The 20,291-nt window shown below is 50.6% G+C and overlaps 1 protein-coding gene across 10 annotated transcripts in view; it reads left to right on the top strand.

The window, feature by feature from the left end:
• Nucleotides 1-19,585, top strand: part of SUN1 (Sad1 and UNC84 domain containing 1) — a 52,011-nt gene extending 32,426 nt beyond the window's left edge. For 8 of the 10 annotated variants that reach the window (XM_064593483.1, XM_064593478.1, XM_045875950.3 and 5 more), the window contains 13 exons: nucleotides 354-447; nucleotides 1,196-1,254; nucleotides 1,388-1,533; nucleotides 1,941-2,180; nucleotides 4,977-5,063; nucleotides 6,267-6,310; nucleotides 7,744-7,879; nucleotides 9,199-9,453; nucleotides 9,942-10,026; nucleotides 12,528-12,643; nucleotides 15,131-15,298; nucleotides 17,408-17,500; nucleotides 17,858-19,585. In XM_064593483.1, the coding sequence (XP_064449553.1) occupies nucleotides 354-447; nucleotides 1,196-1,254; nucleotides 1,388-1,533; nucleotides 1,941-2,180; nucleotides 4,977-5,063; nucleotides 6,267-6,310; nucleotides 7,744-7,879; nucleotides 9,199-9,453; nucleotides 9,942-10,026; nucleotides 12,528-12,643; nucleotides 15,131-15,298; nucleotides 17,408-17,500; nucleotides 17,858-17,971 (1,637 nt within the window). In that variant the 3' untranslated portion in view covers nucleotides 17,972-19,585. Of the gene's footprint in view, nucleotides 1-353; nucleotides 448-1,195; nucleotides 1,255-1,387; nucleotides 1,534-1,940; nucleotides 2,181-4,976; nucleotides 5,064-6,266; nucleotides 6,311-7,743; nucleotides 7,884-9,198; nucleotides 9,454-9,941; nucleotides 10,027-12,527; nucleotides 12,644-15,130; nucleotides 15,299-17,407; nucleotides 17,501-17,857 lie in introns of all 10 variants that reach the window. The other 2 variants (XM_064593480.1, XM_064593484.1) reach the window with 2 other exon arrangements.
• Nucleotides 19,586-20,291: the final 706 nt, after the last annotated feature.

The following is a 20,291-nucleotide window of genomic DNA, read 5'->3' as shown; positions in this document are numbered from 1 at the left end:
TTAGAAGTGCTAACATGGTGCTTTGGGTGCATGTGCGTTTCTTTGTTTCCCTGCTGTGGAAGTCCACCTGCTCCGTTGAACTGGAATGGAGGATGCATGGATTTGGTGTTTCCTCATTTGTAGCCTGTTTTGTGTATCAGCTTCGCTATGTGTGCTGCTTGATGTTCCTGTGTTTGAGTACGTGGACACTCTTCTCAGTACGCATCATCCCCAACTTCATCTTCAGATACTTATACAATATTTGTTAGCAGATGTCCTTGTGCTTCTCGCTTGACCTTCACAAAAACAGTCCATTTAGGAGTTTGATTTTCTCAAGAACATTTCTTTAGAATGTTTGGTATTTTCTCTTTCAGGGAAGGCAGCCTCTGGAATATTCTGGTGGCTAGGGATTGGATGGTACCAGTTTGTTACTTTGATTTCTTGGCTGAATGTGTTTCTTCTTACAAGGTAAGGAAACCAGTATGTCAACTGAGTGTTTTTAAGAACTGACTTTGTGCTCATTGCAGGATATAATTTTTTTTAATAATGATTTAGCTTTTATTTACATTGTTTTTATAGTTTGGTATATTAATGTCTTGCCTTTTTTATATCACTTCATATTTTACAAAGTGTTTTCATATTTTTATGTAATTTTTCAAGCCATTCCTGTGAGAAAGGAAAGGCAGCTGTCATTCTTAAAATCACAGCGTATAGGAGTGAAGTGCCTTGTCAGCGATTACACAGATCGGGAGGGGTGTGGTCAGGACTGGGAGAGAGGGTCTGGTTAACTCTGGGGCAGTTCACCCGGCCCCAGGTGACCTTAGTGGGCCAGTAGCCAAGGTCCTTTAGTGCCCAGCATGGTGCCACGCGAATCAGTAGTGAGTGTGTTTGGTTGTTACTGTGGGCCAGGGGACACTATTTTATAGAAGGGTCCCCCTGTGCGTGTATACACACCTTGTAGATAACACCGTAACTGCATTTCTGGGGCGCCTGGCCGGCTCAGTCGGAAGAGCACGTGACTCTGATCTCAGGGTCTTGAGTTCGAGCCCCACGTTGGGTACGGAGCCTCCTTTAAAAAAAAAAAGCAAGCAACTGTAAATGCACTTCTAATACCGAGATTATTATTATTTTGTATAAAATTCCCCAGAGAGGTAAAATAGAATGGTGACCCTGACTTTTCTTATATCCAAGTTAAAATTTTTCTTTTTATTCCTAGGTGCCTTCGAAATATCTGCAAGTTTTTAATCTTGCTCATTCCGTTACTACTTTTACTAGGTAAGTGAACTTTGACTTAGTTCCGTGATGAGTCTCTACACGGGAAGATGTAAATGGGGGCAAGAACTGAGCGCTTCAGTGCCCGTTTCACAGAGCGTTGTACACACATGCAGTTGGCTCCTGTCCCCTTCAGGTGCGGGTCTGTCCCTGTGCGGCCAGGGAGACTTCCTCTCAGGCCTGCCTGTGCTCAGCTGGACACACATGTACGGAGCCCAGCGGGTGGATGGCCCCGAGAACTCGGTCACACCTGACGCGTCTCACCTGAGCCAGCCACCGGAGGTAACCACACAGAAGCTCTCTTCTGTGGCATTCCCCGTCTGTATTCCTCAGAGAAGAGGCCCCTTGGTTCAGAAAATGTTAAATGTCAAGTAAGCAAGCTTTATAGTTCCTTAGATGTTCTGAGACAGTTCAAGTGATGCATATGTAAGTAACTTCGTTCAGTTAATTTTAGTTTAAGAAACAGTAATATGCATTACTTTGGAAAACACGGAAGGGAAGAAGAAAAGACAAGCCCCCGTAGTCTGCCCCGTAAGGAAAATCCCTGAGGACGGACATGGTCCTGTCCTGTCCTTTAGCGTCTCCACACGGCTCGTGGGGCCGTTGTGCTGTGATCCTGTGCTCCGAGGTTATTTGGTGCCAGGCCTGACGGCCCCTTTGTGCCGCTGGGCTTGCTCTCACTGCTGTAGGCTGGCGACGGGGCTTCCCACTGGCATCGGATGAGCGAAGTGGAAAGGCAGATGACCTCGCTGTCTGGACAGTGTCGCAGGCATGACGAGAAGCTCAGAGAACTAGCCGCTGTGCTTCAGAAACTGCAGGCACAGGTGGACCAGATGGACGGCGACCGCGAGGGGACGCTGTCCTTGATTCAGCGTGTGGTAGGGCAACACTTACAGGAAATGGGTGCCGACAGACTGTCGGGTTCTCAGGTAATGAGGGTTCTCGAGGGTCTGTTTTCCTTTTAGGGATGAAGGACAGGGGGCGCCGCTGTGACAAGTGGTCGTGCTCTTCGGCTGTGGGGAGCAGTTGCTGAGGGCCAGGGTGGTTTCCTGGTGCTTGCCGGAGACCGGGAGCTACGGCCCGGGGGACACCAGCAGAGTGGGTGCCCCGCTGGGGGCTGGGGGGCTGGGGCGTCGGGGATGGAGTCGCTGTGGGTGGCTTGTCTTGGGAGCCACGGGACCTGGTGCCCTGTCTGCGAGTTGTTCCTGATGCACATTTTACTTTGAAAATGGATTGACCATAATAATTCAGTGAAGTTTCACTGTCAGCTGTGATTTGATTTGCATTTTGTATCAACACTGATTTGAAGTGTTCAAATCTGTGATCTAGAAAATCTCATGATAATGAAGTTCAGAGGAGCTGCTATTCCATGTGGAACCCGGAACAAAAATGCCTTGTTTATTAGGTATTCTCAAGGAAAGAACTGTCCGTTTTCCCCAAAACTGATGTTTATTTTGATAAGTTCCAAAATGAGTATTTATTAAATATTTAGGTACTTTGGAATGAAATCTTTAACATATGTGTTGCCCCTTGCCTCAACAGCCTGCTTCTCGTGTCTCTTGTCTCAGAGCCCCTCACCCCCCCAGCCGTCTGCACCACAGTCCAGGAGGAACCCCCAACTCCCCTCCCTCACTGGTGCAGTCTGTCCCTGGCCTGGGGACCCCCAGCCTTCCCAGGGCCCTGCACAAAGCCTGGTCCCACTGTGCTCTTGAGCAAGCCTGACTCTTGTCCCTGGAGCCTCCACCTGGACTTGGCCCCAGGCCGAGAGTCCCCTGACCACCACCTCGCCCTCCCACCTTTCAAGTCACTGTCTTCTCACACCTGATAGTGAATGAATGACCCTTGACTCTGGTTTGGCCTGAGGCACATCAGTAGTTGTCTTTGTAATGTGCTGATAGCAGTAGGACCCGAGGTGACAGGGAAGGGTCAGGGAAGGCTTGCATCTTCTGTGCATAGCCCCAGGTGGCCACGCTTGGAGTTCCCGTATCCGCTCAAGGCACACTTGGCATCCTGCATTGATTCCTCAGTCTTTGCCGATTTTCAGTTTCTTGACCATAAAATTGAGGTGATTTTGGTCAGATCCAGTTGACACAGTTATGATTGGTCTGTTCTTATTGGCCATTTAACAACTTTGTTAGATGGAAAGGTTGAACGGAACTTTGCTGGTTTTTGCAGACAAGATAGAACAGTAGGAAGGGTTGAAGCTCGTTTGTTTTAAAAACAAAACAGCTGGACTGTTGTAGGTGGCAGGTCATGAAATCTGCCCCCGTAGGCAGGACGTTTCCTGGGTGAGCATAGAGTCACGCCAGGAAACGTGTTGATATTCAGGAGCTTTTCTCAGCTGAGGCATTCTGAAATACTGTCACCACCACAGGGATGAGATGATGGTGAAATCCTAAAACAAACCAACAGAAGTGGTGAGCTGGCAACCTTTAGTTATGTTGATTTCTTTCTCTTGCAGAGAAAAAAGATGACCATTTAAAAAAAAAACAACCAAGCATCAGTTTGTGTCATGTTCTGTAAAGTACCAAATCTTAGGCAGTCTGGGCTCACTTTAAAACTAGGTTCTAAATCAGATTAGCTAAGTACAGATTTATCCTATTCTTCTTACACCGTTCTCCAGTATTCACCTGTATGTAGGTGTGACCGTGATGCTAATCCTGACGCAGGGCAATCCCAGCTTGCTTCCCAAACGGCCCCACGCTCGTCTTACTCCTGCCGTCCCCTGGGGCCTCCCACCCCGCACCCCCCAACGCTCCTCACTGTGCCGTCCAGCACACCACCAGCTGTGTGGGGCGGTGTGAAGCTAGTTTCTCAGCTGCGATGGCCACATGTGGCTGGTGGACAGCGAGAGCGGACCCTCTCATTCTGGCGTGGAGTTGGGTGGCAGGCAGAGACGGCGAGGAAGCTCACAGCTGCATTCATGGATGCCCTTCCTGTGTGTCAGCGACCTGGGTTCATCTTTCCAGCTAGCCTGTGTCCTTGTGCTCTGGTTTATTTCATTTTTAATCTTGTTTTTATATAAACTTCTATAAATTCACTGTGGTTATAATTTGGAAGAGATGGGGTATAATTAACAAGTGGAACCTCCAATAATGAAAGTATCGAATTACTTTGTGTCTCTGAATCTTGTGGCCTGGGTCTCAGTCGCTCAGGGCATGCGGTGCCCCCGTCCCTGCCGTCTGAGTGGATAGTTGGCAGTGACTTTCCGAGGGACTTTTGCCAGGGACTCTGACAGTTTTCGTGTCGTTCCACCTTCTAAGAATTGCTGAACAAATTGGTTGGGCGTAGCTTGAACAGACTAGTTTTTCAGCAGTTCCCTCGCTTCTCTGATGCATTTGTCACTGTCTTGTCTCACTTGGTAAGTCCCTTCAGTCACCTGGTAAACCGTGTTGCAGGGCCGTGCTCCGGTCGGGTCATTGCCGGAACCGCGTTGTGTGTTGGGTGCTGCGTGTGAGCTCAGTGAGCGGGTCGGTGTGTCTTTCCTCGTAGTCCCTCTCCCCTCTTCCTCCCTCACACGGGGGCCGCCCACGTGGGTGTCTTCTGCTGAGCACAGGCGTGTGCGCTCTCTAGTGAGGGGTGGACGTGTGGACACTGAGGGCCCCCCCCCCCCCGGACGGCAGGCCAGGCCGTGACCAGGTAGTCTCATGTTTGGGGTTCTGTGCAGAAGCAACTTCCAGGTCTTTTTGTCTGTTGCTTACCTCCCACTTGTGTTCCTTTCCAAGACCGACGCCATGACTTTCCACCAGGAGCACGAATTGCGCCTCTCAAACTTAGAAGATGTTCTTGGAAAACTGACAGAGAAGTCAGAGGTATGCATCTCGACTTTTCCTCAGCGAGAGAGCATCCGCATCCGTCTGTGTGCTTACGCTCCTCAGCCTGCGAGGAAAAACCTTTCTGACTGTTGCCTCTTGCCCCTGGGACCTCATTTTACTGCTTTCATGTTTCACAAGTGTGTCTTTTTCACGGACTCCAAGGCATCTTTTCAAGGGGGCCTGAGTCCTTGTTTCTCCTCAAGGTCACACAGCCTCCTGCAGAGTGACTTCGTAGAGCACGAATCTCTGACAGACAGCATTAATTTTCTGGTGGAAAAGCTGTTATCAGATACCGGTGAAGCAGAGAGGGGGAGGCCGGGATGTTTGCATTGATCCGAGCCACAGAGACTGTGGCGCACTCCGATTCGGGGTCCCTGGGCACGTTGGATGCAGGGGCAGACATGGCGCAGCCCTGGGGGTGTTGGGGCGGCTGCCCTGTTCCTGCACGTGGAACCAGGCGAGTTCCGGTCACCCACTGACTGCAGAATCCGTGGTATCCATGGGGAGGGGAGGGCTGGAGAAGGAAGCCAGAGGCCAGGAGCGTAGCCCTCGCTTCATTTTGTGCCAGGGGGATTCTGACCTCGTTCAGCTGGACTTTGAATGGAAGCGGCTCCCCGATGTGTGGCGGTGTCAGTCCCCCATCTCTGAACGGACCCTGTTCATGAGTCCTATCTCCATGTGTGAATCTGCCACGGCCTTGTCCTTCCCCATTCAAAAACGACTTCCCAGAGGTGCTGGCAATGTTCTCCTTGGCCTAGGTGCTACAGGAGCTGCTCATTTTGAAAATCTGTCAGGGTGTTCCGTGTGATTTCTGCACCTCTCTGAATATATGTTGTATGTCTTCTAAAAGTTTACTTTGAGGAGCAGCTGGCTGGCTCAGTCGGAAGAGCATGTGACTCTTGATCTCGGGGTCGTGGGTTCAAGACCCATGCTGGGTGTAGAGATTACTTAAAAAACAAAATCTTAAAAAAAAAAAATGAATGGTATAATCCCTAAAACAAACAAACAACCCTTAAAAAAAAAAATAAACATCTCTCACCTGCCAACCAGCAGGCAGGTCTGGGCTTTGAACTAAGGGGGGGAAAATTCACAGATAAATACATGTAGTTCCATACAGAAATAAAATGTTAATCAAGTGTGTGATTTATGGAATGTTAGTATATAACTCCTGTTTAAACGGTTCTTTATCATACTTTTTAGGCCATCCGGAAGGAATTAGAACAGACCAAGCTGAGAACAGCTAGGTATGATAATTTCAGATGAATTTGTATCTTGTCTTGTGTGTTTCCTTGTAACGTGGAACCCAGCAATCATTCCCGAGGGGGCGCTGTGCGTACCACGAGTTACGGGCTTCCTGGTGGAATCACTCCCGGTGGTCTTTCTGGGTGGCCCTTGGCGCCACCTGAGGACAGAGAGACCTACTGCCAGGGTGCTCTCGGAGCTGAGCCAGGGCCCCGGTGCAGGTGGACTTCTGTGTGTGAACTGTCCGCATCCCAGCAGCTGCTCAAGCGGGCAGGACGCTGGCCTGGGACCGCCCGGGTGTGTGGCCCTGTGCCGCGCCCGAGCCGTTTTGTGGCCATCTAAATGGCCCTTTCCCTGACGCCTTCCTGGGGGCGTGATATGTGGGCTGCTTTTGTTTGGTACCTTTGTCCATCCCCCTGAATTCTGCTAGAAGTATGGACTTTCCCTTTCCTCGACACGTCACGGCGCCTGTCTTTTCCCACACCCCTCATTTTATCGACACAGGCTCTCTGCACCCCCCCCCCCCATGTGTGTCTAGATGGGACACCTGCACCCTCCTGTTGCTCCAGGGATTCCTACAGCTCTGCTGGGGTCGGGGGGGGACACCAGACAATGAGCTTTAACTAAGCACCTTCCCACCTCTGGCTCCTGTGTGTGTTATAGATCCCATATATCCTTCCCGAAGGACAGATTTGGGTGTGACTACATCTTACTCCCTTTCAGAACCTTTATTTCCGTAAAAAGGTGTGTTGATTTGCTGATACGTGGATCCTAGAAGGTTTATCCTGCAGTCTGCTTTTCTGAGTAATGAATTATTGGTGTCTCACCAACTACACCAACTTACAAAAGAAATATAATCTTGCAATATTTTACATCATAATGTAGAATTCCTACATAAAATAGAATTATTAAACTCTGAAGCCATACATTTTTAATTCAGTTATCCATTCCATTAGCTTGAAAATTTCTTATTCAACTTTATGGTGATTATTGATAAATATTGTCTCATTTCCGAAGTCTTTTTGTAGTTTTAGGGAGATAGACACGGGTATTTATTCAAAAGGTACAGGTATTAAATATGAAGTGGTTTTGAGAGCTTTCTCCTAGCACTGAAAGGGAGCTGTTGGTGACAGCATGTGTTAGACGCCCTGCCTGGGCACTTGGGCATATTTGTGTGTACACGCGTGGACTGACGCGGACGGGGTGGGTGTAGGCACTGTGGGTGTGGTGTGGACGGGGTCTCTTTGGGGTTTTGACCTGAAGCTGATGGTTGGTGTCCACCCTAAGGTGGGACAGGTGGAGGCGTGTGCAGTATCGGGGTCTGGGGGTGGTGCTGGTCCCTCCTCCACGATTCTATTGCCCGCGTTTACGTTACGCATGTGTGATTGGTGACACCTGATTCCTTTCCTCCTCCCTCCTCCCGTGGACTTGCCAGCGGAGTTGAGGAAGAGCAGCACCTCCTCTCCGTGGTGAAGCATCTGGACCTGGAACTGGGTCGGCTGAAATCTGAATTGTCCAGTTGGCAGCATTTGAAAACCAGCTGTGAAGAGGTCGATACCATCCAAGGAAAGGCAAGTTATAAAATGTTTTCTCACAGAAAGGAAAAGAACACTTGAATTGAAGATTCAGGTTTATTAAGTTGATTTCAATTTTCTCTAGAACCTTTATTTTCTTATATATGAAGTTTTTAAACATCTAAGATAGAGTAGTTAATATTCAACTCTCCTGGCATTTCCTGTGATACGTTAACACTTCAGTGTGCTTCTTTTTTCCACACTTTCTTTACGTACATACGGCCGTGTGCCAGCACAAATTCGGGGGTCCGCCGTTCATGTGTCTTCAGCGCAGTGGAGTCACACTGCCCTCTGCAGCTCTGCTTGGTGTGGTTACGTATCAGGCGGTGTCAGGCCCATGCACCCTTATGCAAGAGAGGAGGAAGTCCAGACCTTTGTAGCTGCGTGAAGATGAAAAAACAAACGTTTGAATGGCAGAAGTCATGGGTTGGGCAAAGGCAGATAGTAGATTGGGAAAAAGTATTCGCAATACAGGTGATAAACTTATTCCGCCCTGCAAAGAGCTCCTGAAGTTGCCAGGAAAGGAGACCGTGGGAACGTGGACAAAGCACGTGAGCAGGCCACTCAGTTCCACTAACTGGGTTTGCAAGAAGGAGAACAGTCGCCCCAGTGCTGACCTGGTGGCGTCGTGTGTTTTCTTGCAGCCTTCTGGGGGTGGGATGTCTTAGGGTACTACCAGTTACAGAGATGCATACTCTTGCAAGTAGCAGCCTCACTCTTGGGACTTACCCAACAGAAGTGAAAGCTCTGGGCAGACAGGCCCGAGGAGGACGTAGCAGGGTGTCTATGGTGGGGGGTGCCACAGAGCTCTGGGAGTGGCCGAGCTGGGCCTCCCTGCATCATTTCTCTGTGCATCTCTCGTGCCAAGCAAGAAGCGGAGGTGTGTGGAAATAACATGCAAGGGCATTTCTAGCGTACGTGAAGTAACACTTTAGTTGTTGGCGTGACTGAGTCCTTACCAGACTGAGTTTGAGGACAAGGGGCTCCCCTGTCTCCACACCTGACCCACGGGGGCGCCCCGCCTGGTAAATGCCCTCTGAGGAACACACTCAGGAGCAGGCCGGCAAGGTGGACGGAGCCGCTGTCCTTGGCTCTCTGGGTGCGCACTGCGCTTTTCTGTTCCTGTTCTCTGTAACGTATTCCAGCATTTTTGGAGAGGTTCTCAAATTGTAAAGGGGGAGAAGTGTCGCATTTGCATTATGGATATTTGAGCAGCTTTGTGATAGTGTCGAGGTGTTAAGGTGACAGAAGCGAAGTGCTGAGATGATTTTGTTAGAACAGTAACTTCAAGTTCTGCTTGTGAATGGTTTTCCTAGGTAGACGCCCAGGTCCGAGAAACCATCAAACTCATGTTCTCGGACGGGGAGCAGGGCGGTTCTCTCGAATGGCTGCTACAGATGGTTTCTTCTCGGTTCGTAAGCAAGGACGACCTGCAGGTTTTATTACGGGATTTGGAGCTGCAGATCCTGAAGAACATTACACACTACATCTCTGTGACGAAGCAGGTTCCAGATTCTGAAACCGTAGTATCTGCTGCAAAGCAGGCAGGGATTTCCGGAATCACGGAAGCGGTAAGCGCACAGCGAGAAACGCAGCGCGTGTCGTAATGGAGCTGGTGACCTGGTTACTGAGCTGACATGGGGGGATGCCGGGGGTGCTCCGCACGGCGTGGGGTGCGGGGAAGCTGCAGCTGCTGCGGCGGTTACCCGGCTGTGCACCTGGGTGGCCACACCCCTTGTGAAATCACAGGACCTGCCCAGGAACACGGTGCCGGGCTGCCATCCCAGACTCTAGTCCTTGCTTCGTCGTATTCTGTGGAACCCACGGTTCTCCGGCTCATGATTGTCGTGGCTGTGTGTGAGAGCCCTGGGTGACAGGGCAACCCCGTCCCATGTCCACGTGTTGGCCCTTGGGCTGGGGTGCAGGACTGAACCCCCTGCCAAGCCTGTTGTCCCCAAATGCAGTTAACTGGAAATGTATTCTTGATGGAAATGTCTGGCCTTCGTTTCTGCATTAACACTGAGTCTTGTCTCCCCGCTGTGCCCTTGGCTGTGTCCAGCAAGCACGTGTCATCGTGAACAATGCCTTGAAGCTGTATTCCCAGGATAAGACTGGCATGGTGGACTTTGCTCTGGAGTCTGGCGGTGAGTAAACTCCTGGTTACCGAATACTGTGGTCACCTGTTGGCCCGCTGGGACCTGCCCCACTTCCACGCAGTCTGGAACCCGATGCCGAGAAAGAGCGTCACTCCGGGTATGCCCCGTGCGCTCTTGCTTTAGGGTCAGACAGGGCTGCTGGGGGCGCATGTGGCTCTCACATCAGTGGGCATCAGCACAATCCCAGTTTGGGGGCTGGGTCAGAGCTCACTGCCACAGAAACACCGATTATGGGCTTGCGTGTGGCGAAGTGTGTTGAAGCGTAGAAGTGCCGTAACGGACGCGAGAGCAGACTGTTTCCCAGAGCGCTCAGTGACACGAAGACGTGTCCCTCCAGGCATTTAGTGAGCGATGGGTTTGTGCCTACTGCGCGCAGGGACCGTCCCGGGTACCAGCAGCCCCGGCCCCGCAGGAGCCTTCCCTCCGTGGGGGAGATGGTGGCAGACAGAAAGCAACCCGTGATACCCAGCCGTGAGGACGGCTCCTGAGTGAGCGGAGCGGTGGGGTGCTGCTTTTGTTCCACAGAGAGATGAAGGGGAACGTGGTGGCCTGTTAAGTCGGGGAAGTGGTGCGTGCAGCAGGCACGCGGGCTCGGGACCCCGTCCTCAGGGCCAGGTGTATTTGAGCCATCCCAGTGGTGGTCTAGTGAAGTGTCGTGGTCCACACGTCTTCTGTCACCTACCCCCTCGGCGACATTTGGGACAGCGCCCCCGGATCAAGCACGGGAGCATTTCTGTGAAGAAACTACTACGCAAGAGGGGTGAAGACTCTGAGGGACATCACGTCTGTTTAGGGGAGGTTTGGGTGCCATCTGTGTCACCGAAAGTCTTGGTTTCCTGAGTTTTTAAAATTTAGGACTTGCAGATCAACAGCTAGTGAACCAGCATTTTGTCTCAGAGAAAGGGAGGTTCTTCACGCACGGTAGCCGATGAAAGGGTCTGAGAGCCCTTCAGGGTGACTTGGTTTACCCTCACCCGGCACTGTAGGCAGTCTGCGTGATGCCCCGGTCAGGAACCTGGTCCCCGCAGGCCCCGCACTGGCCCAGGGCCGCCACTGCGTGCGAAACCCGCCCCCCCCTCCCCCCCCACACACATTCTCCCACGTTCTCCGGGTGTCCTCTGAACTGTTGTGTGCCTTATGTTCTGTGGAGAATGACTTTTTTGGACTGTTAAGTGATTTTAGTTAACATGTTTTTGAAATTCAGTGATTTATGAAGAAACCATTTCAATTCAGAGACTTCAAGTGCTGTTTTAACCACTCAGCTGGGGCATTATTTTCTCAGGAGCATAACTAATCCTGACAGACTTGTATGTCCTGTAGAATTTTGGTAATTTTGATGTTCGGTGCGTTACTTGGGGCATTCACTGACTCTTTGTAAGTTAAAAGAATATTTTTTATAGCGTCCATATTTAAGGATTTTTTTTTTAACGAGGGGTAGAATATTTAAAAAGGTAATCGAGAGGTTCAGAAGTTCAGGTCTGTTGATGAGCAAGGTCAACACTGCTTTGTCTTTTTGTGCAAATTCCTGGTTCTGCCTGTTCACGATCAGAGGAAGAGTCCTCACGCGGCCCCCCCAACTTGGGAACCCCCATCTCTTCAAATACAAACTTCTCAGCAGCTTTTATCTGATTTTAGTTGTTTTTTTTTTTTTTAAAGACTTTATTTGACAGAGACACAGCGAGAGAGGGAACACAAGCAGGGGGAGTGGGAGAGGGAGAAGCAGGCTTCCCGCCGAGCAGGGAGCCTGACCCTGGACTTGATCCCAGGATCCCGGGATCATGACCTGAGCCGAAGGCAGACGCTTAATGACTGAGCCACCCAGGTGCCCTCGCTTTTATTTTATATTATTATTAATTTTTTTTTTTTTTGAGAGTTTGTTGTTGTTGCTTCCCACACCATCTTGTTTGGTTTGGCATCAGCACCGTGTCTGCCCTATTTCTTGTTGAGGGTCAAATGGACATTTTTTTAATGTTTTTGGTTTTTTTTTGAAGGAGGTGTAATTTGCATAACCTAAACTTCACCCTGTTAAAGCATTATGATTCGGTGGTTTCTCGTGTATTCACTCCAGAATACGTATGTTACCCCAAATAGAGCCATGGACCTGTTCTGTTAGCAGACGTGCCCCCCGCCCCCCGAGCAGCCGCTGAGAGCATCCTGTCGCTATGGCCTGTGGGTAGTGGGCCCTCTAACGACACACATGCCTGTCAGGGAACTCCAGTGCCTGTCTGGGTCGTTGCTCTTTCTTAGTGGAAGGCACGAGAGTTCATCCAGAGTCCCCTTCGCCGCTTTGGGAGGTGGCACTCGTGTCCTGAAGCAGCTGCAGACTTTAACCCCGAACTTGGAAAAGGTCGACATGAGCCTGGACTGTTCTTTGTAGAAATTAAAACTTGAGAATGTTCGCCCCTTCCAGTGAATCCCTGCCGGGTAAGGAGACTCCTTCCCAATGGGATCATTGCAGACCCTGAGGCAGCTCTGAACTCTGCTTTAAGGTGGGAGCATCCTGAGCACGCGCTGTTCTGAGACGTACGAGACCAAGACCGCGCTCATCAGCCTGTTTGGGATCCCGCTCTGGTACTTCTCCCAGTCCCCGCGCGTCGTGATCCAGGTGAGTCCTGACCTGGGTCCCCCCACCCCAACCGTGACCCTGGTGGGAGCCAGGAGCCGCGTTGTGGCTGCTTTTACTGCAGCATCACATACGTCCCAAGGGCTCAGCTCCGTGGGTTCGCACAGAGCGACCCCCAGCACCGCCCCAGAGGGGGACCTCTGCTGCCCTCACTTAGGCCGTGCATCGTGCCCTTGTCCCTCTGGGTCATCCCTGCAGCGCGAGCCGCTGGTGCCCTGTTGCAGCCCAGGTGACGGCCGAGGGTGTCCCTCGTAAGACAAGGTGGTGCTCCGTGGTCCGTGAGGAGGCAGAGCGGGTGGAGACCCCTCCCCTGCACCGCCGTGCGCTGCACACGGCACGCACCAGCTGGCAGGGCTCGCTCGCTCTCTCTGGAGCCTCCGTGGGCTGCTCTTGGGGTGCACGGCCACTTGTGCCTGGCTCGCGTCACACAGTTGGTCCCCGAGACTGAAGGAGGAAGAAGTTAAATCGTCCCATGTTTGTTTCCTCTCGTGAAGAAGTCCTTTTCTTCAAAACAAGAATTCACGAACTAATTCACAAACTAGTCTGACCGTGAGGTATCAGGAACTTAAGACTTCCGTGCCCTGATGCTGTCGTGGTCCTTCTGTCATCCTTGGGAGCCCGGCTGGCAGTGGGTGCGTGTGGGCAGCTTCCCTGCAGGCCGTCTGTTGGGGCGCCGTCGCTCCCCCGGCACCGGTTTGTGGCCGCTCACAGGATCCCTCAGGCGCGTTGCCTTGGCTGCCTCGGACAGTGCAGAGGGCTTGATGGTCTCAACGTCCCCGTGATACCCCACCGACCACAGCATTGTGCCCGTTAGCCAGCTGGATCCGGTGGTCTGGGAGTAGCTGGCACTTCAGATGTTAGATGTATGTGAGCGAGGGAATGCTTTGTCAGGAGAATTCCCACAGGAACTGGAACCGGGAGATGAGATCAGAGGAATAGGTGATTGCCTTCTTAGAAGTAAAGAGAATTTTTATAGAATCTGGCAACGGCAGACACAGGATCCGCTCCTCCTTCCGTGACCAAGCCGGGGCTGGGGGGGGACACACCTGAGATGGTGTCCCCCAGCCCTCCCAGGGCCCTGCCTTTTTGTAGAGGGCACAGCCAGGGCTCACTGAGTCGTGCCATCCCCTGGAACACACGCAAAGCCCAGCTTCCGTGGTGCTGGGGAAGCTGTTCCCAGGCAGGGGACTCCTAGAGGCACTTTGCTGTCAACAGCACCCAGAGGGGTGCCAAAGGGACCTGCAGTGTCCCTGCAGTGCTGTCTGGGGACAGTGGGTAATCCTTGAGGGCCCAGATCATTTTCACAGGGCAGGCAGAAAGGATGCGTAGATCAAGAACAAAAAGGGTACAGCGAGAATGAGTCCAAGCATAAGCACATGGTGGAGGGATCACCACACCCCTGCCCCTACCTCTCCCGTTCCACCTGACGGGCGGCTACGCGCCATGCCCCTGACTCGTGCGCTTGGCGTCTTCTGCTCAGCACGGCACGTTCAGCTAAGGCCCTTGTCAGTAGGCATGGTAGCTCCTCTTTTGCTCTTAAAAGTCCTCTCCCAGCAAAATATGCTCACGCCTGTCAATTTTGTATTTTTGCCAGTGTATCTTAGGCACGGCAGGGGATTGCTGGGTCAGAGGGTTGATGCTTAAGGAGCTCTTAGGGATTTTGCCAAACGATACTCCTCGAAGGGGGTACGTCGTACATACTGACCAGCAGTTAGCCTGCATGGTTCCACAGGCTCTTCCGTTGTTGTTGATCTTTTCGGTGAGAAAGGAGAACACCTGTGGTTTAAGTGTTTATTTCTCTTGTTATTATGTAAGGTGGAGCATCTTTTCCCATGTTTGAGGACCATTTAAATTTACTTTTTTTAAAAACGTGTTTGCCTCGCCCATTTTTGTTGAAGGTGCTGGTTGTTGTAACTGTCAGGAGGCTCACTCCCGTACTGGAGACAGCCACCCTCTGGGGCTTAAGTTGCAAATGCCTTTCCCCAGTTTGTCGTTTGATTTTTGCTTATGGTTTTTTATTTTGTAAAAAGTCTTTTGTTTCTGTTTCAGTGTTATTAGTGTTTTCTCCTTGTGTTTCTGTGTCTTAAGTTTTAAAACGTCAGACACATTTTCAAGAGCTTGTTTCACTACAGTTGACCCTTCACGGGGGTTTGAGCTGCGCACATTCGCTTGGCAGGTGTGTGTTTGTAAATGCAATGCTGGAACTGTGTGTTTCCTCTTCCTTATGATTTCCTTAATAACAGTTTCTTTCCTCCAGCTTATTTCATTGTAAGAATACAGCAGATCACACCCGTATAAACCATGTGTTGATCGACTTTATGTGATTGGTGAGGCTTCTGGTGGCTGCTAGTGGTTAAGTGTGTGGGGAGTCAGAAGTTACACGTGGAGTTCTCACTGTGCCAGGGGTCAGTGCTCCAGCCTCTACATTAATCAGGTGGATTAAGTCATTGTCTTTTGCCTCTTCCCTAGCCTGACATACATCCAGGTAACTGCTGGGCATTCAGAGGCTCCCAGGGGTACCTCGTGGTGAGGCTGTCCATGAAGATCCGCCCAACCACCTTCACTCTGGAGCACATACCAAAGACGTTGTCGCCCACGGGCAACATCACCAGCGCTCCCAAGGACTTCGCAGTCTATGTGAGTGAGCCGGGTCCCAGTTCTCCTCCTCCTCCTCCCACTCCGGGACTTGCCCAAAGATGAGCCCCGCAGAAGAGGCTGTTCCTGGTGTTGCTGGCTCCCATCCTCCCCTCAGCCCTTCAGTGCTCTAAGCAGATGAGATGCCGAGGGCACCACCCAGTCCTTTCCTGGGGAGGGCAGCTTGTAGGGACTATGTTCTCTGCCACCCAGCCCGTGGACCTGGAGAGTTCGGTTTCCAGAGAGCGTGTGGCCGTTGGGCTGTGACAACTGTTTCCTGTCGAATTGACAGGAAACTTCCAACACGCAAGTTGGAAAAGGAGCACTCAGGATTCCCGTTGCACGCTATGGTATTTTCTGCTCTCTCCTTTCTCCCTGTAAAAAAAGTACAGTCGAGACAACACAGTTCATAGAATTTTGTTTCGTGCCTTAAAAAAACAAATTTCCCATAGATATTTTTTGATGGCAATTAACTTTTTTTTTTTTTAAGATTTGAGTGAGAGAGGGGCGCCTAGGTGGCTCAGTCAGTTAGGCGTCTGCCTTCGGCTCAGGTCGTGATCCCGGGGTCCTGGGATTGGGCCCCGCATCGGGCTCCCTGCTCGGCGGGAAGCCTGCTTCTCCCTCTCCCGCTCCCCCTGCTTCTCCCTCTCCCACTCCCCCTGCTTGTGTTCCCTCTCTCGCTAGGTCTCTCTCTGTCAAATAAATAAAATCTAAAAAAAAAAAAATTGAGAGAGAGAGAGTGGGGGGAGGGACAGAGGGAGAGGGAGAAGCAGGCTTCCCGCTGAGCAGGGAGCCCGATGCGGGGCTCGATCCCAGGACTCTGGGATCATGACCTGAGCTGCAGGCAGACCCTTAACCGACTGAGCCACCCAGGTGCCCCTGATGGCAATTAACTCTTTGCACAGATTTTTAAATAGCATAAAATACCATTTTGTAGCTAAACCTGAATGTACCTCTCCAGTTTGCCGCTGTGACACCAGCTCTCCTCACTCCCTTAGACCAGACGCTCATGGCCCTGCACACCTCACCGCAGAGGGGGCAGAGGGGGCGGACGGGGTGTGAGTGTCTGCAGGGCCACTGACCCATTGCTGTGGGGGGGTTACCAGCACTGACCTCCCTGTGCCCTCTTGTTCTCATCTCCGCTACCTTGACAGGTGAAAACAGCATATTTCATCTACGTTGCCATGCATTTCACATGCACTTTCCTTTTTTTTTTTTTGATAGGTTTGTCTTGTTTTTATTCATTTATCTTTTGGGATCTTAGTTTCCCTATGCATAACTGAGCGCTTTCTACAGAAATGTTAGTCACGTGTCATGTACAGACACACTTTCCCAGTGTTGGTCCCGATGCTGCATTTGGCCGCGTGTGCCCATGGCCCGTCGTTGCTTCCATGCATCCCACACCGAGCAATCCTTCCCCATGACGACACACCCCCCAACAGTCACCTCTACTTCCTGCTGGTAACTTCCTTCTTGTGGCAAAACACACACCAGAGTCACCCCCTTCCCTGTCTGAAGTATGCAGTTCCCTGGACTTTGGCACATTGGCACAGCTGTCCTTCCTAGAACTCGCTCATCTTCCCAGACAGAGACTCTGTACCCATGGCACACCAGCCCCTGGCACCCCCGTCTGCTCTCCTTGCAAGGTGGCCTATTGTCCTTTTCCCGGGCTCATCAGGAACCCTGGGGTTCCACTCTGGAGCCTTAAGGGCACCGTGGGCCACATGGGTGACAGAGTGCTCTGTGCAGTTGGGCAGTCAGTCCTGTGTCTCTCGTTAGCTTGCCGGCTGCAGTGTGGCTCTCCCTATCTTGTGTGTGATTGGTGAGGCTTCTGGTGGCTGCTAGTGGTTAAGTGTGTGGGGAGTCAGAAGTTGCACGTGGAGTTCTCACTGTGCCAGGGGTCAGTGCCCCAGCCTCTACATTAATCAGGAGGAATAACAGCTGTCTCGAGGGGTTGTCGTGGATTGTGTGACGTCCTTAACAAAGTGCCAAGCGTTTAACAGGAAGGCCTTATTAATGCCTTCATCCTCCCAGATTATGTCGAGGGGAAGCAACCCTAATTAATGCAGTGTTTTTTTCCAGTACTTAATGACTATCTGGTTTTGGTTTCAGGGATTAGAAAATGAATACCAAGAGGAAGGGCAGCTTCTGGGACAGTTTATGTATGATCAAGAAGGGGAATCACTCCAGATGTTCCATATTCTGGTGAGGACTTGCATGGCTCCCAGGGGCCCATGGGTTCCTCCTGTCGGGTGGGCAGGACAAAGCTGTCCAGGGGTGTATGTGGGCGTTAGCCCCTGAGAAAAGTGGAATCTGAGCTCCCAGCTCTTCCCAAAGGAGCCTTTGTAGTGTATACTCTGCACACAGGCGTCCTGATAGTACATCTGTGGCTTGTGAGGAGTTCCGTTTTGCCTGAGCTCTGTGTCCTGCGATAGATGATGGAGTTCACACTAAGACCTAATTTCCCACATGGCTGCTTCCTGTCAAATATGTCAGAGTTGGGGAAGTGATTGGGCCTGGGGTGTTGTGAATTAAGTGTGACCCATTCCCTTTCGATTTCAGAAAAAACCTGACGGAACTTTCCAGATAGTGGAGCTTCGGATTCTCTCCAACTGGGGCCATCCTGAGTACACGTGTCTCTATCGGTTCAGGGTTCACGGAGAGCCTGTCAAGTAGAGACCCTCCTATGGTTCTTGTACATTTTGTATATACGGGGACAGCGTCAAACACTGGAGCCCTTCCTGAACCAGGGCACCTGGAGCATCGGGAGGACGTCACCCCTGAATAAACTGCCAGTGGGAGCTGATGCCCCGCTCACTCCTCTGTCCACAGGAAACACTGCATGTCGAATGCCTGGCTTCCCTGAGATCCGCTGGCCACAGCCCATCTCTGGGAATCCATTGGAACATGTGGTTGTTAGGGGGTTTGTTTTGAACATAAAGCTCTTGATACTTGTATTCTCTTGACAACAGGAACAAAGCAAGTGAAGCTACAGGTCAAAGTGTTCTTGAAGCTTTGATATTTAGCCTTTCACTGGCCCTTCTACAGGACTTTGGGGGCAGACCTATTTCATCTGTTCCATCCAGCGCACGTTTCTTTCAGGGAAAAACAATGCCACCAAATTTCAGAGTTCTGAACTCCTTTCCTTTAGGAGAGGGTTTCTCCTTTCTTCAGCACCAGTAGTTAATGTAAGTTCCCGGGTGGGGAAGTAACTGTTCTCTACTTCATTTGCTCCTGCTTCTGAGAAAGACTTTTACAGTCAGGCCTGGGTGTGTTGTTTCTGTTCAGGATCCAGGGCGATTCGTTTTGTCGTGGGCTTGAAGTGGGTCTGATTTGAAAGGGGGTGGTGGTCTGGATCTCAGCCAACGCCTGAACGGAGTGCTCAGGTCTCAGCGAGGCTCCGCCCCTTGGGGCCACCCTGGAGTTGGACCTCACAGTGTCTGTAGGATCCCAGAAATCCAACCTTAGGGGATGTCATCAGGTTGTGTTTTAAATTTTGCTGCAAAGTTGAACACTAATGTGCTGCCAGTCTTTCAGAATCTTCAGTTTTTACTCTACTGATGGTTCTCCAAGGAGACTGTCCAGTGTGGCAAATTCACCATTATGTTGTAGGTTTATAATTTTTCTTACGGCGGCACTTTCTTCCTGGCTCTGGTTGGGATTCGCCTCTTACTACGACTGTCGGCCATTCTCAATTCCTAGGAGACTTGTTTTGTTTATAATTAATATTTAATATTTAGACTATTTTACTGAGCAGACTTTATAAATGAGGTATTTGCAAGGCACTTAAAGTGTTACAGATGTTTTAAAAATTATTTAAGTTTTATTGGGTTAAGACAGTCTTTCGGTGTTCTCATAAACACTATTTTCAGAAACAGAAAGTGATGGTGCTGGCTGGGGTTTTATGTGTACTGCGCAACTGTCCTCGACTACATGAAGTAGCATTTTTTCACTCTTAGAATTGGAACTAAATAATGCCTATGCAGTTAAGTTGGATAAAATGTATACAGATGTTTCAGATATTACAGGATAAATATATAAATTAAAATTTCCTATATAAAACAATTTGGGAGTTGGGTGGAAATATTTTGAATATTTATTTTTAAAGATGCAGAATGGGACTTTGTGCACGGTATTTTTGTAAATGCCTTTCAAAATACTTGTCTTTGGTAGTGCTTCTTTTGCTGCCACCAAATTGATAAGATGCTATTGAAATGTTTAAATAAAGAGTTTAAATTTTTAAAAGTGCATGTGATGTTTCCAGTGAAGAATAAACGGTCTCTTTCTTTCCTCAGTTTGCCTTGTTCCTGCCCTGCGGGTGTGGGGGCGGGACCAGTGCGTTTCCTGTTCTGCTGCCTCTGCCCTCTGAGGTTCCAGGTCAGCAGGTGCTTGCTCTCAAAGGAACACCCGTATCATCAGGGCGTCTGCTCCAGAAGGCAGGTGTGGGACAGAAGCTCATTTTCAAGCCTACCCCAGGGTTGGCGCGTTGAGTAAACACTTACTGAGGGCCCACTGCGTGTGGCGTGCTGAGCTAAGATTCACTGGTGAGCAAGGACGAAGCGCCTCTCCTTCGGGAGCTGCAGCGCGGGCAGCACGAGGGCTGAGAGTCCGGAAGGGACCGTGGAGGCGGGGACAGCCCAGGGCCGCCATGCTTGTGCCTCCCCGGTCGTGGATTTTCAGGGGCAACCAGCATTCCCATGTTGTTTTTATCCTTCTGTAAACCCCTCTGCCCACTAGCAAAAATGTGCGTATACTTCACCGCTGTTCACACAAATGATGGCGGACTCCATGGACTGTTTCGTGTCTCCCTTGTTTTGGTTACGGAACAGATCTTGGAGATTGCCTATCCATAAAGAACTTGTTAAAAAACAGCTCTACTGTTGTTTGCATGGATATACTCTTTAGTTTGAACCAGTCCCCAGTGGATGGACATGTGTTTGAATTTTTCCGTATACGAACAGTAGGTGTGCAAAGAAGGAACACTCTGTACTCCATA

The sequence above is a fragment of the Mirounga angustirostris genome, unplaced genomic scaffold (genome assembly GCF_029215605.1).
Source record: "Mirounga angustirostris isolate CCGP_5_RB_7025 unplaced genomic scaffold, mMirAng1.0.hap1 SCAF_5, whole genome shotgun sequence".
Taxonomy (NCBI): Eukaryota; Metazoa; Chordata; class Mammalia; order Carnivora; family Phocidae; genus Mirounga; species Mirounga angustirostris.
The sequence above is the reverse complement of the archived record's forward strand: the minus strand, read 5'-3'. Positions and strand labels throughout refer to the sequence as shown.